Source organism: Moschus berezovskii, chromosome 3, assembly GCF_049115385.1.
Source record: "Moschus berezovskii isolate FMDL1 chromosome 3, NW_MosBer_1.0, whole genome shotgun sequence".
NCBI lineage: Eukaryota > Metazoa > Chordata > Mammalia > Artiodactyla > Moschidae > Moschus > Moschus berezovskii.
In genome coordinates, this window is record NC_142462.1 from 103,873,721 (window position 1) to 103,894,042 (window position 20,322).

Sequence of the window (20,322 nt, forward strand, 5' to 3'; positions counted from 1 at the left end):
ACACCTAAACATGCCTCTAAAACAAATCTGGCTGAAGAAAAGGCTGATATTCATAAAGAAGAAAGAATGATACAGTGAACATAATCTAGAAGATTGGTGTATTTGACCCCATAAAGATGAGTCAAGTAAAGAAAAATTTGTGAGAAATATACTAAATAACACTTAGAGAAAAGATTATTTACTCATTTTAACAGAAGTACCAAAAAATTTACCACATTTGCAGTGCAGTGTCTTCTTGACGTATGAATTCAAACTAATTCATTAAAGTATTTTTGATAAAAGCTATAGTAAGTATATGTTGGCAAAACATTTGTGAAGACAAATTAATATATGAAAGCCACCCATAGTAACCCATACCACCCTTAGTAGGCAAACAAAATCCTTCCTTTTTTAACGTGTACCATTAGACTTTATGTGAAATATTTACTGTATATTGCATTTGTGACACATTAATATAAAGAAATGACACCTTTTATTTTTTATAATTGTGAAGTAGATACATAAACTTTTGAAATGGTAGACTTAGACTGTAACATGTTCTTATATTTAACATGTTTAATTGGTATTTTATCCTAACAAATTTAGCACATATCAAAAGCAGTTATAAGATAGAAACCTCCTTTCTTTTGGACATCTGACTTTTTAAAAACAGGAACAAGATTTACAAATTATACAAAAGAAGCAGCATATATTACACCGACATGGAGTTTTTGAGAAGATACTGGTTTTCCAGGTAAAGCAGTCTCTAATAATATGTCAACCCAGAAAACATATACAGATGCTAGCTAGCCTTAGATATACTACTTGTACATTAAAAAAAATAGATGGAGAGTCAAGCAAAACTTACAAGTTTGGTAATTTCCTACTCTCCAGATATTTTGAACACATCTAAGAAATTTAAACAGATAAGATAGAATATGATCTTAAAGAAGGGAACTCAATATTAGGTAATAGTGAAACTGAGTTATTAAAACCAAGGCAATTGTTTTCTTGATGTCTTCAGTTTCTTGACTAAGACCTAAATAGTTTAATTCTATCAGCTAAATTTAACCCAAGTTGACTGTTTATTTTTCTGTTTAGTTTACGGTCTTTTATTCACATCAAGTCTTTGATGTAATTTTACACTCACAGCACATTACAGTTCAGACAAGGTGTGTTTCAACTGCTTAACAAACTTAGGTGGCTGCGGTAATTGAACAGCTCCGGTGTAAAGAGACATAAAGAGATGCACGTGCTCATGTGATTTCAAACCACTTCTTGATGATAAGAAGCTAAGTTGAAAGGTACCAGGAGACAGAAGAGTCAGAGGGTCTGGGGAACTTGGGTGGTGGTGGTGGGAATGGAAAGGGGATGGGGAGGGACAGTCCTTTGGGAAAGCAACACTTAGGCAGAAGTTAGAAGGGTGCTGAGGAGGGTTAGAATGACCGAGAGTAGGGCAGGAATGTCTCAGGCAGTGGGAGTACATGGAAGCCCCTGAGAGGGCCAGTCTGGCAGGGGCAGGGAAGGATAAAGGTAAGGCGAGACTGGAGTGGAAGGGGTAAGGATGTCACGGAGAAGACCATGCGGCATGTTTCAAATTTGTTCAAAAACTGAACTTCATAGAGAGCTGACTTCTTAAACATTAATACTATCAAATCTCTTTCAATAATATTTTAAAAATACGCATGAATTAACATTATTTAGAAGTTTATCTCATTTCTTTAAATCTGGGCCTTGGGCTGATTTGCCAAACACTGAAGAAATATAGACATTTAAAAAAGGGCAATTTGCTTGTTTCTTTTTAATTATTTATACTAAATAACTCAATTGAAAAAACAAATTTGTGGGGAACAATACGGTGAATGACTCTTATTTGGCGGTTACAACCAAGAAAGTCTCGAATTAATTAAGGGGTAACCGCATTGTTTTGCGTCAACAAAAATGTGAAATGATAAAAAAATTGAAGATAATTTTTCTTGGTGTAGAATATGTTTCACTAGCTATTTTCTGTTACATCTAAAGAGTCTGTAACATACACATAGTATCTTATTTCAGAAGAGGCAGTGACTCAAATGCTTCGATTCAACTTCTGATTCAGTCAAATAAAGTCCAAATGTTTGGAATTAAATTATTCACTACTCTCCAAAAATCCACAAAATATTCACACCAGATAGGCCAAGATTAACTCTCCTAAAAAAAGAAAAAAGAAAAAAATTGGTGAAATTGATTGCCAAGCATTTAAAGTCTTCTCCCGCCCCGCCAATAACAGGAGTCTTTACAAGGAATACAAGCTTAATTGATATTTAGTGCTTTTCTGCAATCAGTTATGTTATACATGGTTTATCAGGTGAATTCTAGTAACAGTTATTACTTTCTTACCTGTGCTTAAAACCCAAATTTAGAACAAATAGTTTATGGAGTGTTGAAAATTAATTTTTCAGTGGAACTCAAGAACTATTACAACAGATGGGAGTTAACAGGACAATTTTAGCAAGTAAGTAAATGTGTCAATTAAATTTTTTTAAATGGAGATTTAGAGATGCTAGGCCTCTTAGAGAACTTTACATATTTGATTTCAATTAGGAGTTTTCTAATTATTTGGGATGCTTCAGTAAATATGGGTATTACTGATATAGCTTAAATTAAGCCTTACTGCACATAATATAAAGAAAAATCTACTCCAGAGAGTAATACAACTCTATTCAAAGCAAGAGGGAAGGAGAAGAGGGCCAAAAGAGAACAATGACTCATCTAAAAGGATGACAGTCAAAGGAGAACTACACCTCTCTACTATCTGGAGCTAGAAGAGTTTTAAGCGGCTGCTTTTGGGAGGTGGGCTGGGAATGCTTTATTTCTGTCATGAAATTTTACCACACTGTGACTTTTTAAATTATGAGTATGTATTAATTTTGATAAAAAAATGTTTAAATGTACCAAAAAAGCCCTTCAAAAAGGGTGATTTCATTAACGGTGTTTTCTCAGTTCTCCATACCCTCAACAACATGGCAAATGAGAAATTTCAGTATCACAGGGAAAAAAAAAATTTTAATTTTGGCTTGCTTGTAAATGAGACTAAGCCTTTTTTCATGTTAACCACTGGCACAACATTCTTCTATGAAAAAGTCTTTCGTTCATGTTTTTGACCATTTTCTGTATTTTTCTAATCTACATGCTCTTTATATATGACGGATATTAACTTAGCTTTGCTCTAAGCATTACAATTATAATGCTTTGTCTCAGTTTGTCACTTAGTTTCAAACTTTCTTTGTGGTGTCTTTTGCTAAACAGGACACTTCACTGTGCAGTCAATTCTGTCTAGATTTTTTTCCTTCTTGGAAGTAAAACATTCATCTCATTCTAGTAACTGCACAAATATATGGCACTAAATTGATAATGTATTTGCATCAATCTGCTGTATTATGGGCATGATTCCAAGTGGACTATATTTGAGCCACTTGCTTATTTCCTTTATAACACAGGAGGGCAGTTTTTAACATTTGATTGTTCTACAATGTATTAAAAAGATCAATCATATTTTAAAAAGCTAGTAATTTCAGTTTTTTTCCCCTGGATTAAAAAAATCCCAAATAAATAAAAAACAGATTAGTTTTAGTATAAAACGTTTCACTTATGTTTCCACATATAAGGGGCTCATTCAGAGAAAATAAGCACTTTAAGAATTGTATCAATTCTTTTGGGCCTCTGAGTAAATCACTGTCCCACTAAGTACTTTTAAAGATTTTACATTTGTATGTATTTGACAAACTATTCATGGCACTCAAAACAAGCTTGTATCAATTATCAATTTAGATTTTTAGAGGAAAAGATAAATTTTCAATTAAAATAAAAAATTCACTATTTAAAATACTGCTCAATTAATTCCCCACTTCAAAACAGCCTTCCAGAAAGAACCACTTTTAAGTGAAGAATTACAAAACCATAGCACATTCCATCTTTCTAATATATGTATATCTATAACCCAATGCTGCTAGAAAGTTTAGGAAAAAAGTCTATTTATTGACACAGAAAAATATCCAAGCTATACCATAAGATTAAAAGACAGCTCACAAGGTAATATGTTTGGGTACAATATATTTTTAAACAAAATTAAAAATAAAAACAAAATCAACTTTCCCAACATAAAGTAATTGGAAAAACATACACCTCAAACTGATAACCCAGTGGATACCTTGAAGGAGTGGCACTGAGAGAGAGTTGATCAGAGGGGAGTTTTCAATTTCTAGTTTATACACTGCTATATTGTTTAAGTATTTCTATATTGAGCATGCATTATTTTTGTAATTAAAAAATAAAAAAGAACCATGGTAGCAGAGATGCCTGACAAAAATGAGTTTCTTATTTAATCCTTACATTAAAAAAATACATGCTACAGGAAGCTGATAAATTTCTTAGAAAGCTGTTTATAAATTTCAGTTTATATCCTAAAAATCTTTGCATCTGTTTGATTAAAGATAAGGAGTTTGTCTTTCTCTAATACAGTGCTGTCCAGCAGAAATATATAACCTTAAAAACTAAACAGTAAAAAGAAACAGGTAAAAATAATTTTAATAATATACTTCATTTAACTCAGTATATCCAACATATTATTTCAACATGTAATCAATATACAAAATTATTAACAAGATATTTTACTTTATTATTTGATACTAGGTCTTTAAATTTTAGTCTACGTATTTCACACTGCAGTGCATGTGTGCATGCTCAGTCGTGTCTGACTCTGCGACCCCGTGGACTGCTGCCCTCCAGGCTCCTCTGTCCATGAACTTTCCCAGGCAAGAATACTGGAGTGGGTTGCCATTTCCTCCTCCAGGGGATCTTTTACATTGACAGCCCATTTCAATCTAGACTAGTCATGTTTCAAATGCTCAATGCCACACAAATGTGGCTGGTGGCTGCTGTGTGGGACAGTGACGTTCTAAACCTGTATTAAATAGGACACATAAATAGAACTGATGCTGGGAGGGACTGGGGGCGGGAGGAGATGGGGACGACAGAGAATGAGATGGATGGATGGCATCACCAACTCGATGGACATGAGTCTGAGTGAACTCCGGGAGCTGGTGATGAACTGGGAGGCCTGGCGTGCTGTGATTCATGGGGTTGCAAAGATCGGACACGACTAAGCGACTGAACTGAACTGAACTGAAATAGAACTGAACAGAAACATGCAGATCAGAGCTGAACAGACTGATGCTTTCTACTCAGCTCTTCCCTTTTCATTTTTTTAGCCTCAGGTTACTTAGTGCAGGCAGAGATACACCCAGAACCCAGATTCTCAGACTTCCAGCCCGTGCATTACCAGATTTACCCAGCATTAGCTGGGGTCCATTTACTTCACATACTGTTTTGAAGCACTGAAATTTCAAATCACCAAAATGACAAGACAGCAATTTTGAGTTTACTGTAACAGTATGTGAGCTTCATTACTAAGTATTTAGAAGACACAAAGTAAATAATTTCAACTGACCATTTTTCCATTCCAATTAACAGTATTATGGAATGGGTGCTGACTCAGTCTCTTTAGAAGTGTAAATATTTTGTAGAAGGCTCTGTGTCTGAAATGGGATAGCCTGAACAAACAGGACTCCAGTTGGTTTGTGTGTTTTTTTAATTTTAAAGTGGTGAGAGCCTGATATATCTGAATTGTCCCTCTGGGGGACACCGCTGTAAAAGTCAATAATGTGGTAGAATTGCCTTTTTATCAATAGGGAAATGGAGGTTTCAAGGAATTAATGGACTTGCTCAAGATGGCAGAACTGGTTAGTGAAAGCGCTGAGCCAGTACTAGAAGCCATGTCTTGTATTGTTTAGTCCACAAATCTTTTCAGTATATGATGCTGCCTTCTGCAGAATCCGAACATAAGAAAAAATGTATAAAATAAGTATTTGTATTTGTAAAGCATAAATACCTACCCAAGCATTCCTGACTCTTTGGTTTTTATAATGTAGAGAAACATCAACAGTGTATGAAACATATTATTTCGGCCCTGGAACAAAGACAAAAAAACCCAGCAAGATTTAAACCAAACCAGAACAAAAATTCAGTCTGAGAGGTAAGTGTGGATCCTATCAATTTATACTCTACTAATTCAGAATTCCATGTAATTCAGGCTTTCATTCATTCATTAAAGTGCCTACTTTTGTGCTATAAGTGGGACTTCTGTGGTGAATAGAAGAGAGAGGATCCATGTAATCAAGGAGTTTAAAGTCTAGCAGAAGGAAAGGCAGACAGGAAACTCAGAACTAACATGTGATGAATGTTATGAGAGAGGAGGAGGTGCAGGGTGCCATGGGAACAAATACATAAAATCCAGAGCAGTGAAGCAATGCCTCCCTGAGAAAAGATATTTTTAAGTTGAGACCTGGAAGATAAGCAGAAATAAACACACTGGGACGTTCCCACACAAGGGGAGCAGCATTTACGAAGGACTGGATGGGAGTTACTCTGAAGTTGGTACCCCTATATCCTACACACAAAACACTACCCCTCAAATCAACAGTTTAAACAAAAGTGTTGCGATTAAAAAACCTTTAATCACACTTTAAAATACATTATGATATATAACAGTATAAGTAATATATTAAATGTAAATTTATGTTATCTACAAGGGACAAGGCAGTGTTTTGTTAGCACTAAAATCAAACATACTGATAGCTTCTGATTTAGATTTTCAGTTAACTGATTAACTTATACCTGCCCACTCTGATTTAAGTGTTTTGACTAAAATATCTTTAGGATATATGATTTTTAAGGACAGTGTTTCTTTAAATGGCCCAAATTATTTATACTTACAAAGTTGAAATATTAAACTTAAAAAAAAATGAAATATTCTCTCCTGGGTATCTGACAGAATGAAGAATACAATTTATGATTTAGTCTACGTAACATTTCTTTAGTAAAGATGCTGGTAACAAAATAATCACAAAGGTCATCAACAGAACTGATGTCTACAATTAAGAGTAAAATGCCTGGACAGAAGTGTAAACTGGTACAATAAACTTTCTCATATAGTAATTTGCTAATATATTTCAACAGCCTTGAAAATATTCTATTACCCAGAATTCCACTTTTGGACTTTGAGCTAAAAAACTACCCAAAATACAGATAGTTATATGCATAAAGGTATTTATGACAATGAAGAATTAGAAACATCCAAAATGTCCAACTGTAGGGAGTGGTTGCATAAATTATATCTTTATTATGAAGCTGTAAAATAGTCATTAAAAAGTGTTTTTATGAAGACTTTTAAAGTCATGGAAAATTATAATGTTAATTTTTTAAAGGATATAGAACTATATAAATAATATGATTTCAACCCATGAAAAATTACAGAGAAAGACCAAAATGAAAAAAAAATAATAAATACACCAAATAGTAACAGCTTCCTCTAAATAATGAATTTTTCTTCCTTTTCTTCATACTTTTCCAAATTAAGTATATATTACTTTCAGAATATAAACAAAAAAGGGATATAAAAATAGCACTTTCTCCCTAACTTAAGAAGTTTACCTATTTCATAAAGAGAATCTAATTTTAAAAGAAATATCAAAGCAAGTCATCCATGACATTAGTAATAGCAACTCTTATATTTAGAAGTACCTTTGGAAGATTGTAGACATGACGCTGGTAGATTAGCTCATAATGGGGAGGGTTGACAGCACTCTGATAAATGCAGAAAACATTCTCATTTGTCACATCTGTAAAGGAAATAGGCTACATTAAAAAACAAATGAAAAGCCCCCACTACATTATTTCATGTGAAAAGCTCAACTCATTCTTTAGGAGAGGTTGTTTATACCTGGTTTATTTGGTGTCTGAACAAAGTGCTGAGAAGTAAATGTTTTTCCATCAGGATATTTAGGATGTGGAGGTAATCTGGAATCAAGGTAGGTGCAAAACACATGCATGATGATCTGAAGACAAGAAAGTAATTTTTCAAAGTCAGCATGAAAACCTATGTGTGGTACTTTTCAAACATCTGTTTATAATGGTTGCAATTTTTAAATTTTTCCCCAGAGAAAGAATTAGCAAAAATGCTTTCAAGTGGTTATATTTGTAAGATGAAATCTATAAAATGAAAAGATAAAAGACATTCCTAATTTTGTGTTAAGTGAATTATTCACCCTCATATAGTTAATTAACAGCAAAATCAAGATAAAATTCACATATATTCAACTCTTGAGTATCAGCATTTAAAACTTCATTTTCACATGCAAGTCATTTTAAAAAAACAAACATAATTTTGAGAAACTTTTAAATGCTCAAAACTTTATAGTCTTTGATCTCATAAATCTAATTCTAGGAATTTTTCTTAAAGTCATAACCCCAAATTAGAAAGAAACAAGCTTTATGTTACTTCCGACAGTATTTAAGATAGAAAAATAAAAATTTCCCCCCACCGCCACTACATATTTCCAAAACTTTTAGGTCAGTTAAATGACAGTGAATAATAATGCAAATACTTAAACACTGAAAAGTGAAAGAAAGCAGGACACAAATTTTACAATTATATCAATGATAAAAACATTAAAAACACAATCTAAGTAAAGAAAAAATAAGAAAATATACCAAAACATTAACAGTGGTTGGGTTAAGATGCCAGTACAATTTTAATTTTTTATTTCTACTTTAAGAAAGTTTTCTTATTTAAAAACATTTTTTTAAATTTTCTTTTCTTTTTCGGCCACGGCATGCAGCTTGCAGGATCTTAGTTCCCTGACCAGGGACTGAACCTGGGCTTACAGCAGTGAAAGGAGTCCTAACCACTGGATCACCGGGGAATTCCCTCTAAGTTCTTTTAATGCTTATTTTATAATGGAAAAATAAACCCATAACAAAAATGTCAAACTGAGAAAAATAAATAAAAATAAAATAAATTAAAAAAAAAAATGAAACTGAGGGCTTACAGCAGAATCCGTGGGCAGGTCTGTATCCCACTTGCGACCTTTAAAGTCTCCACCTCTATTCCACCGAAATGAGCTCATACAGCCTCCCTGAGAAAGTTCTGTAGCAACAGAGGTGAAATAAAAAAAGCTAAGCATGTATAAGAAAGGAGAAACAGGCTAAGGGTTATAACAAGGAAAGCACGTCATCTTAAAAACCCAATCAAAACATTCAAACAAAGAAACACATGATATAAAAAATTAAATAGCACCATGAAGAAAGAATAAGATAAATCCAATATAAGACAAGATTACTGTTCTGGATTCTTAAAAAAGGCAATGTCATGTGGGGGGGGGAAGTTGGCAGAACTGTTTTAGACAAAGAAAAAAAAAAAAAAAAGAGAAAGCAAAACAATGTAATGTGTGAACATAAACTATTCCAATTAGGGAAAAAAAGGGTATATAACGGTCTCTGGACAAATGGGAAATCTGAATATAAACTGGATTATCAGATATAGAAATCTTCATTCTTAAGGTCTGATAATTGTATTAGTTATGTAGAATGTTCTTACTTTTAGGAACTCAAGTGCTGAGAAGTAATGATGTCCACAATGTTAGAGCAAAAAAATGCGTGTGTGTATGTATATACACAGAGAATCAAATCTGGTAAAAGGATGGTGACTGTTCAATCTAGAAGCCCCATATATTGTGAATTTTAGTTGAAATGTATTTTACGATGTTACTAAACCTGCAGAAATATTGAAATATTTCAGAGAACTTATTCACTGTACATTTATTTTATTTATAAAAGTTATGAACTGTAGAAAGTTTTACTTGTTGGGTCAAATGCTTGTTGCTTCAAATGCTTGTTGCATTTGAAGTGCTAGTTACAAGAAAATCAAATACCTTTAATGTATAAATGCTATTAAGTTTTTAAAGGACTCTGGAGTATAAGTAAGTTTGTTTAAAGAAATTTAGTCTATTCAACCTGAATCAGCTCTGTCAAACATTAATTAAAAGCCTCATTTTAAAAAAATAAATAAATAAATAATGGTGGTGGGAGGGAGGGTTGGGAAGCTGGCTGGAGGTAGAGGTGGTGAAGTTTATAAATCTAATTAAAAATGAAGTTGCATTTCCATTTTCCAAATCCACCCATCCACCAGCGTACTGTGTCACTAGACATTATGTACAATTTTACTTTGCGACAGAAACCATTACATTTAAAAATTCATTACAGCAAGGTGAGTTAGACACATGATGGATGCAGCTTTAATTCTGCCATATATTATTACAGTTAAAATGTAAATGATGAAAAATATTTTGTGCTTATCAGCATTTATGTGGAAATGTGTTTTACAGTGATATATGATGTTATATTTCTATTATTGTGATGAAAAAAAAAGCAATACAAAAAGACGAAGTGTTTATTAAAACATGAAAAAAAAAAGAAATAAATGGTTTTGCAGCACTGAAGAGATTATAGAAAGTAAATAAGCTAGATCAGACCTGTTTTATGTAGTAATTTTATAGTTTATTTTAATTATTTCAGTTGTAAAATATTGTTATACTGTTAATTAGTTCTGATTGTTCATATTAAACTATTGTAATGCAAAAAAATAAATAAATAAAATTAAAACATAAAAAAAAAAATAGAAGCCCCATATAAATGTTCACTGTGTTTTTTAAACATTTATGTATACTTGACACATAAAACTTTTTATATAATGTATACACACTCTGTATATATGTGCACACACACCTTTTTTTTGGATGTATAAATATCCTATTAGCTATGAGGCAAAGTGAAGAGTTAGTCACTCAGTTGCGCCCGACTCTTTGCAACCCCATGGACTGTAGCCTGTCAGACTTCTTCATCCATGGGATTTTCCAGGCAAGAATACTGGAATGGGTTGCCATTTCCTCCTCCAGGGGATCTTCCCGAACCAGGGATCAAACCTGGGTCTTCCTGCATTGGCAGGCGGACTCTTTCTCACTGAGCCACCTGGCTATGTATATAAGCTATATTTTTCATAATATAAAAATATGAGGTGTGATCACTGTGTTTGTGGTTCTCTTTTTAAAAGGCCGTATCTTCTTCTACAGATACATATCAAGATCCTTACAGATAATCTGATGATGACATATAGAACTGGCCTCAAATAATGCAGGAAGGGAGGAGGTAGATGGGAATATAGAAAGGGTAAGGGCTGCACAGGGACTGATGGCTGCTAGAACTGGGTGCTAGGTATAAGAAGGCTGAGCAGACTCTTGTGTCTAGTTTTAAGTATGTTTGAATTCTCCTTATACAAAACATTTTTGGGGAGAAGGAGAGGGTGGGATGAATTGAGAGAGTAGCACAGACATATACTACCATGTGTAAAACAGCTAGCTGGTTGGAAGCTGCTGCATAGCACACAGAACTCAGCTTGGTGCTGTGATGACCCAGATGGGTGGGACTGGGGGGGAGTGGTGGGAGGGAGGCTCACGAGGGAGGGGAGGATATATGTATGGTGGAAACTAACACAACATTATAAAGCAATTATACTAAAAAAAAAAAAAAGTCATGATAAATGTTTATTCCTGAACCTTAGTCTAAACCTAGAATACAGAAGAGGCAACATAACACTTGCAAATTAAGATTTATGATAAATCTAAAAAGTGAAATAATATTTCTAAAACTTGTTTTAGTGATGAGACCATTTTACAGAGTCTATCCAAATAAATGTAAGGAGGCATAAACAGAGTATGTGGGGGTATCAGGGAGGCTAAATATCCTGATTCTCAAGTCAGTCTCCTGAGAAGACTGTGTACGTGTGTATACGTGCACACGCTCTGTCACTCAGTCATGTCTGACTCTTTGAGACTTCACAGACTGCAGCCTGCCAGGCTCCTCTGTCTATGGGATTTTATAGGCAAGAATACTGGAGTGGATTGCCATTCTCTTCTCCAGGGGAATCTTCCCAACCCAGGAAAATAACCAGGATTATTTTCCTAATAATCAGAATATAACAGAACTATAAAGAAGCAATATATCACACATGACTTATAAAAACTGAAAGAAATAAGATCAGCATACTAAAATTATAAAGAATGTCATTGTGGCATCCATTCCTGGTGGTTTAAGAATAGAAAATGAATGAAATATTCACGTGAACCCGTTTAGCTCATATTTAAGTTTCCCTATATAGGACAAAATTATTACTGTATTCAAGGATAACTACATTATTTTGACCATTTTTAAGCATATAAAATATAAAACCCAAATATGTTCAAGTATTAGCCTTAATGAAGCCATAATGTGTATTTATAAAGGAAGATCATAGTTATTGATACTTAATAATGAAAAAAACTTCTTTCCCATGTTACCTTTATTTATAAAATTTCAAAGTGAAACAGCTCTCATTGTTTCCCCTCTTCAAATCAATAATTACCTTTGATCCTTTCAAACAAGTATTCCTGATTTGGAGTGAGGTCTAGATACTGCACGATTGTATTCAGAGTTGGAATGAGTGGAGCTTTGACTAAAGCAGCCTGTTTCAAGCTAGTAATACTAGCCTCTGTTAAAATTAAAACACACAGGACACACAGGTTATTCTCATGTGGACCTTCAAAAAAACATCAAATGTTCTTCCCTGAATAGACGTTGAAGGAATAAATAAAAGCAATGACAGTTTATTTTAACAACCTGCATTATCTACTTTACGTACAATTTACTTGACCATTTCTGGCAAGGTGGCAGCTATATAAACAACTAATACACAGGAGATTCTTGCAGGGTGTATATATTAATAAAAAGATACACAATAGCTTTCAAAATCAGACTGAGTTAAAAGATGTCTATTATGCTACTGACAAGTGAAAACTTTATGACAGTGATTTCTCTCATCATTTCATGAAAGACTACTATCCAAAGAAATTAATAAATCAACAGAAAGTTTCAAAATGTCCAACTTTACTATACAATGTTGGGAAAAGAGGCTTTCTTACAGGTGACATTATTGCTAGAATATAAATTCGTTTAAGCTTTTTGAAGGATTACGTACAAAGACTTAATACATTTATACCTATTGAACTTACAACTTCACCTCTCAGAAATTATCCTAAAGAAGTAATTATAAATGTACACAAATATTTAAGTAAAAGGACATTTACTCACAGCACTACTAGTAACAGTAAGGGGAAAATCTATTAAATAACAAAGATCAGTTAAATACAATATATTACATACATAGAAAAGAAATATAAACTAGCCATAAAAATAGTACTGGAGAATACTTAACAAAAAGAAAAAGTGGAGGGAAAAAAGGAGGTATGACTTCAACTCAATTAAAAATATATACACATACATACTATTTGCTCAACTCCCAAATACATACTTTTCACATTTTAATGTTATTAAATTATGATATAACATACAACTATATATACAGTATCATAGGATCTTTCTCCAAAAAAAGAAAACACCATTCTGACTAAAACTGACTGATTTTCCATGTTTTTTTAATTTATTTTTTAATTGATGGACAACTGTTTTACAGAATTTTGTTGCTTTCTGCCAAATAAAAACATGAATCAGCCATAGGTCTACATATGTCCCCTCCCTCTTGAAAGATCTTTTTACGAAAACTAAAACTGAACAGTTTTCATGATTAAAGTAAAAAACAAAACAAAACAACAACTGATTGACTGTGGTTATCTCCTGAAGTACAATCACGGGTAATATTCTCTGTGTATTTCTATGTTGTTGTTGTTTAGTTGCTAAGTCATGTCCAACTCTTTTGTGACCCCATGGATTATAGCCCACCACACTCCTCTGTCCATGGGATTTCCCAGGCAAGAATACCGGAGTGGGTTGCCATTTCCTTCTCCAGGGGATGTTCCCAAACCAGGGATTGAACCTACACTGGCAGGTGGATTCTTTACTACCAGGAAAGCCCACTTTCCAAATTTTCTACAATGAACATACACATGTTGTTTTTGCAATGATAAAACAATGCTGTTCTTTTCTAAAAAGCACATCACACTGGTAATATGTGAAAGATACTTATTTTTATAGCTTATAAAAAATCTCAAAAAAGATAACTGTAAGTTCAAATAATACTACCAAGACCTAGGAAGTAACCCTTCTAACTCTGGAGTCAGAGAGCTCTGGCCTCACATCACTGTTCTGTGACAATGAGTTAGTTACTTTACCTCTCTGAGTCTTGGCGGCCTGTTCCATAAAACAGGTACTAAAAGCTAGCTTTCAAGGTTAATGTGAATGTTGTGTACATTATATATAAAACATCTGGGGACTTCCGCAATGCAGGGGGCCCAGGTTTGATCCCTGGTCAGGGAACTAGATCCCATATGCTGCAACTAAGTAAGACCTAGCACAGTCAAGTAAATAACTAAACAAAAAAATGTGGGTACTCAGTAAATTGGTACTTTGTTGTTCAGTCGCTCAGTTGTGTCTGACCCTTTGTGACCCCTTGACTGCAGCACGTCAAGCTTTCCTGTCCTTCACTATCTCCCAGAGTTTGCTCAAACTCATGTCCACTGAATCAATGATGCTAGTACTTTAGCAATGTACAATTCTCTACTTAACCCAGAGAATAAAGACTGATGAAAAGATAACCCAAAGCAAGTGGAAAGTGTTAATATGCAATCCAAAGCTTTTACATATTTCAAAGAGAAATCCATTCTCTAGAAAGATCTGGTTGACTAAAACACTCCTTATATTTTTGAAACTTTACTACTTAGCACTAAGTAAGTTACAGTATATACACTTTAGGCAAATTATATTACATTAAACCTTAACAGTTCTATTTTTAGCAAATAAATTGAAAATGGGAGATTTTAAATTAGCATTGTTATACATTTTTTACGCTTTGTACAATTTTGTAATTAATATCTAATAAGCTACTTGTATCTTGAATATATAAAGAATACCTACAACTCAATAACAAAGACAACTCAATTTAAAAATGGGTAAAGGGGGGGAAAAATGGGTAAAAGATCTGAAAAGGTATTTCTCCTAAGAAGATATACAAATGGCCCAGCACATGAATACATGCTCAGTATTATTAGCCATCAGGAAAATGTAAAAAAAAAAAAAGTAACAAAGGATGCTGTTAAATAGCCCATTACAAGAAGAAATTTTCCACTTGGCAGATTCACTGAAGGAACTCAAATGCTGGGCTCTGTTCTCACATACCTCCTATCTGCAGCTCTGGCCAACCCATTCGCCTCATCTGCGTGCTGACAGACTCAATCTCTTGTACAAGCGGCACTAATATTGTCTCGTTGATCCACTAGGGAGAAATGAGATGAATGATTTTACACACATAATTTTAAAGCATTTCTCAAAAGGTTATTTTCATGGAAGTTTTTTTTTACTGTCGTGTACTTGAATATTAACAGAGTACATAGTGAAAGAGAATGGAAGTAACAGTGCCCGAAGTCTACAGAGTTAAGTAAACATGCTAACAGAATGTAAGTTAATGAAGTTATACTCTTAAATCAGATATGCCTGTTTGCCTGTTTTTTGAAGAAGATATAAAATTTAAAGTTATATGCTGTTTTTCTTAAATTCTTCTTTCTATGATTACATATTAATACTTAGCTGAAAGGATCATCTTAAGTTTATATTTCTAGGGTAATCAGTCACATATTTATGCATGTAGCATTTTTTCCTGGTTTGTGATTAGTATGATAGTTTTTAAAACTAGCATAACTGATTATCTCTCAGCAAGCTCCCTCAATTCCCTAACCATGTGGAAAACTGATATTATTATATTTAAAACTAGTTTGTGAATATTATACTATACACTTTAGGACTAGGAATTTCAAACGCCACTTTGCATGACTGATATCAAACTCATCCTGGTACGTGCAAAGACTGTTCAAAGAATCCACACCCAACCTGGTTTGTGTGTTATAGGTTTTGGGTGTGTGTTCAACACCAACTTCAACTACCCTTTCTGCTTCCACATTTCTGTTTAGCCATAAAGCAGAAGAATGAAAAAAATTTCAGATCAAATACAAGTTATAGAATTCTTAATAAAATTTTTGAATTAAAAAACCTCTGAAAATGATGTGTTTTTATAATTTAGTCAGCAAGAAAATTTGATATATTGGCAAGATCTGAATTGAATTCCTGTGGAACTATTTTTAGACTTTATCTTACTCAGCATGATTGCTCATGTTTTGCTGCAGAAACAATAATGTGGTTGATAACTGAGTACTAAAAAGACCCTGGTAGTGTATTATAAAATATATGGTATATGTATACACTGCTTTTCAAAAAAAACTACATAAAAACCCCTAAATTTCAGAACATTGTAGCCTAAGGAATTCAGATAAAGGATTGTGTTTGCATTTCTTCCAAGCTAATACTCCTGACCAAGACTTTGTATTTTAAATATATTAGAATTTTTAGATAAGCCTATAAGTGAAAATAAAAGGAAGTACAGTTCTAAGACATCATTTCACTTGTTCATTCTTCCAACATTTATTAAATGTATCCTACTTGCCACTTGCCAGCCACACTTAGGCTGCAACAAAATTGTCTGAGGTACAGGAGAGAGACCGAGGCCTTACTCCTAGAAGGCCTCACTTAGTAGTTCTAGGGCTGGCTCTGGAATTTTTATTCAAAAAAGCCAACCAGGCTTCTGGTTCAATAAAGTAGCCTACTATTTTCACCATAGCCTCTCTTGATACCCTATGTAAATTATAGCAAAAGAACAAAAAACGAGTACAAATGACTTAAATATATAATATTTCCAGCAGATGCGGAGTCAGTGAGTAAATGGTGGAGGATGAGACAGTTGAAGAAGCTTCAACAGAGTCTAAGTGGAGCTTCCTGCAGTGGAGGAGGGGCCAATTTACCCCTTAGACTGGGGACATGTGGGTAATAAATTGACATGTGAGCAATAGAATGAGGTAGGGTTGAAACCAGGGAACTCACTCACTCTGTATGTGGGAGAGCTGGCTTTTGCCAACCTCCAGGCCAAAGATTAGAAGGCTCTTCTCGTGAAAAATTGAAGAAAAGGATACACTCTGAAGTAGCTTCAAGTATATGTTATGTTCTTTAACACTGAAGTTTTCAGAGATAATGACCTCATTTTTGCTTCCCTCACATGTCTAGACACACAACAGGCTCTGATAGGAAAGCTGTCTGAAAAGCAAAATTGAGATGTTGGGAAAGGGAAGATCTTAACAACTAAATATACTCTTACTTTATCCACTCAAAATATGGTGATTTGCTAAGTATTGAGGGGGAAAAAGTCCCAAGAATGCAGATACCATATGGTAAACGTCATGTTTATCCTTATGTGTGTCACCCACAGTGCACTTTTAGTAATATTTAATTCTGATAGTCTAATAATTAACATCTCTAATTGATATTCTAATAACATACTTTGTATATGAAGAGGCACTAATATGGTCCACAGAGTAATGTCAAAACTCACATTTCTGAACTTAGCTGTCCACGAATCCATATGATCAAGAAGTTGTCTATTCATAGTTACTCTTGCCCAAACCTGTTAAAAAAAAAATGTTTAGAATGAACAATCAGTGAGGAAAAGTCTTGCCAGGTTATCAGTCATCCCTTTCCCCACCCTCAGAAATATTTGGAATACTTTGGAAAAAACTTCATGATCACCAATACTGACCTGATTAACATGTAGTAGTTGCTATTCATGAACATACATTTAAAATTCCTTACATCGGTATGTTTAAAGACTATTCTTTAAGAAGAAAATTAAAATCCTTTATTTGCTGCTAAACTTATGAAACTAAAAAATGTTCTGTATCAAATGTATATTCTAGTCAAATGTTCTAATCCAAATGTATTTTAAGAGCAACAATCTTGTATATGTTAAGTACAAATAGATACCTGAGATATCTTTTTATGAATGAGTGCCACAAAATGTTTTAGGTAGGACACTAATATTAACTCTGTGATGTAAAGAGTAAAATGTAGAATATAATTCAATTTTCAGTACACAAGTTAGCTAGGGGTCTTTCGAGTGTTTGAGAAAGTGACAGTGAAGTCACTCAGTTGTGTCTGACTCTTTGAGACCCTATGGACCGTAGAGGTTTGCCATTCCCTTCTCCAGAGGATATTGCGACCCAGGGATTGAACCCAGGTCTCCCACACTTCGGGCAGACTCTTTACCATCTGAGCCAACGGGAAAGCCCCTTTCTAGTGTGTAACATGTGCCAGATTTTAAAACAATTTCAAGAAGTAGAAAAGAAGACTTTCGAACAACCTATAAATCACAAACATCAAGTCACTTTCATTTTCCATTTACCTCCTCTGCAGCTTGTTTAGAGCTGAGATCGGCTTCATCTTTGTTAGCACATGGCGCCTGAGACCTACAGGCAAGCTGATACTGAAACTTCTTCAAAGTTTGTGCATAATCCCCCATAGAACGACTGTAGTTCCAGAAAGTAGGACTGGTAGAAGGCGAAGTAGAATCTGGGCTTCCTACAATGATGAATGTAAGGAGGATCACAGTGTGTTGTAGTAATTTTGATACCAGGGGTTGGTATATGAGCTCTGGGTATCTAGGAACCTATGCAATGGCAACCCAAGACAAAGCCTTCTCTCCTCCCAACATTATCTTTTCTTTAGAGAAGTGGAGTGCTGGTGCTAAACATTAAAAAGAAGAACTTTTTCTGAGCAGTATCACTTTAACAGCCATAAGATTTCTAAGTGGCTGAAAGTGCTTATTTTTGTTGTAAAATTAAGCTTGTTTCATTCTCTAAGACTTTCCAATGATTCAGAGAGAAACAAAAGACAAATTTCATCAGGAAATAAATAGGCTAAGTTCTTGCATGAATTTTTAGAAGCTCTTTCTGAATGGGATAACTACAGCCTCCTATTAATATACTAGTCTTTTGGCTAGCAGCTAAACTCACTCTTCCCAGCACTACACTGTGGTCTATTTATAGTGTGTAGTAATTCTTGTGTTGTATTAAAAGAGACCGTCTGCTGATTACACTTCTAAGTTTATCATTTTACTTTTAGGAAATGTAAATAGTCACATTTAGGGACTTAACACTACAGGGGACTTTACCACAGTACTTACCACATTTTAAGGTTTGTCTCCTTTCCCAAACAAAATTTGAGCTCCTTGAGGGCAGGGAGTATTTTTTTCCCTAGTATCTAGCACACGTGTGCTCAATCGTGTCTGACACTTTATAAACCCATGGACTGTAGCCCACCAGGCTCCTCTGTCCATGGAATTTTCCAGGCAAGAATACTAGAGTAGGTTGCCATTTCCTACTCCAGGGGAATCTTCCCAACCCAGGGATTGAACCCACGTCTCTTGCATTAGCAGGCGGGTTCTTTACCACTGCGCCACCTGGGAGGCCCAGCTCTAGCACAATTCCTTAATAAACAGCAAATTTTCAATGACAGTTATATGATACTTTGTTGTTGTTCAGTCACTCAGTCATGTCTGACTCAGTCATGTCCGACTCTTTGTGACCCCAAGGACTGTAGCACCCCAGGTTTCCCTGTCCTTTACCATCTCCCAGAGCTTGGTCAAACTCACGTCCATTGATACTTAGGAAGAGTTTACTTATTTCAAAGTTTAACTGATGTCAAAATATCAATTGATATTTCATACCCTCACAGAAAAATCACAAATAGAGACTAGTTTTTTTAATCTTAGTAGTATTTTTTAAAAGGCATGATTGTAAAATAATAAAACTGGTTTTCTTTTGATGTTTAGAGGCATGGAGGATGAGAAATCATGAAAGGGACATGTGGCAGTTTTTCAATTCACAGCATCAAAACCTTGGAGGTGAGCCAGTCCTGTGCTGGTAGCACTGGTGAAAGTATGCTCCATACTGGCATAAAAATAATAACTATGTATAATAAAGAAATAGCACATTTGGTGTGATATTTCCAATTAGAACTTCTAGCAACATTGACTTAGAGGAATGAATTAATGTCAAGAAAAGTTTTAAACAAGTACAACTGAATAAATAGGGAATAAAAAAGGAAGAGACACAGGGTCATGATAAGAGCAAACAGTTTACCCTATTTTGACTAATTATTTTGACTGTTAACTTTAAAAATGATAATCAAGCTTTCTGAGGGCAGACTGAACTTAAGGAAAATTTCAAAGAAGACTGGCTTCAGATGACAAAAGTTCTATGTAGATGACAGAAATACATTTTTATATCTGTTGTACACGAGCTAAAGTACAAGGAAAATATATAGCAAGAAGTGACACAACAGGGCCTCTCTGTAATGACCATCACCACCAAAAGAGCACAAAATCCATAGCTGGACAACCCCAAAGAGGTAAGAATAATAAAATATATAATTTAAATGAATAATGGAGCTTGCAAATATGTAATGGGAATAGCTGCTAAAAATGAAGAGGGAATTGAAAATCAGAGTGGCCAGTGGTCTGTGTGTAAAGTGATGCTGGAGGTT

At 34.3% G+C, this 20,322-nt stretch overlaps 1 protein-coding gene and 1 long non-coding RNA gene across 4 annotated transcripts in view; one reads left to right on the top strand and one right to left on the bottom strand.

Moving 5' to 3' along the window:
• Nucleotides 1–455: 455 nt before the first annotated feature.
• The window catches only part of TMEM209 (transmembrane protein 209), a 29,493-nt gene continuing 9,626 nt past the window's right edge, over nucleotides 456–20,322 (bottom strand). For all 3 annotated transcript variants that reach the window (XM_055421261.2, XM_055421260.2, XM_088834667.1), the window contains 9 exons: nucleotides 18,182–18,357; nucleotides 17,336–17,407; nucleotides 15,079–15,175; nucleotides 12,314–12,439; nucleotides 8,907–9,004; nucleotides 7,799–7,913; nucleotides 7,600–7,697; nucleotides 5,913–5,986; nucleotides 456–2,169 (listed from right to left, as the gene is read on the bottom strand). In XM_055421261.2, coding sequence (XP_055277236.1) covers nucleotides 2,115–2,169; nucleotides 5,913–5,986; nucleotides 7,600–7,697; nucleotides 7,799–7,913; nucleotides 8,907–9,004; nucleotides 12,314–12,439; nucleotides 15,079–15,175; nucleotides 17,336–17,407; nucleotides 18,182–18,357 — 911 coding nt within the window. In that variant the 3' untranslated portion in view covers nucleotides 456–2,114. The remainder of the gene's footprint in view (nucleotides 2,170–5,912; nucleotides 5,987–7,599; nucleotides 7,698–7,798; nucleotides 7,914–8,906; nucleotides 9,005–12,313; nucleotides 12,440–15,078; nucleotides 15,176–17,335; nucleotides 17,408–18,181; nucleotides 18,358–20,322) is intronic.
• Nucleotides 2,112–9,919, top strand: LOC129552643 (uncharacterized). Its single transcript, XR_016037057.1, has 3 exons — nucleotides 2,112–2,473; nucleotides 5,949–6,052; nucleotides 8,697–9,919. It is a non-coding gene; the product is annotated as an uncharacterized LOC129552643 (long non-coding RNA).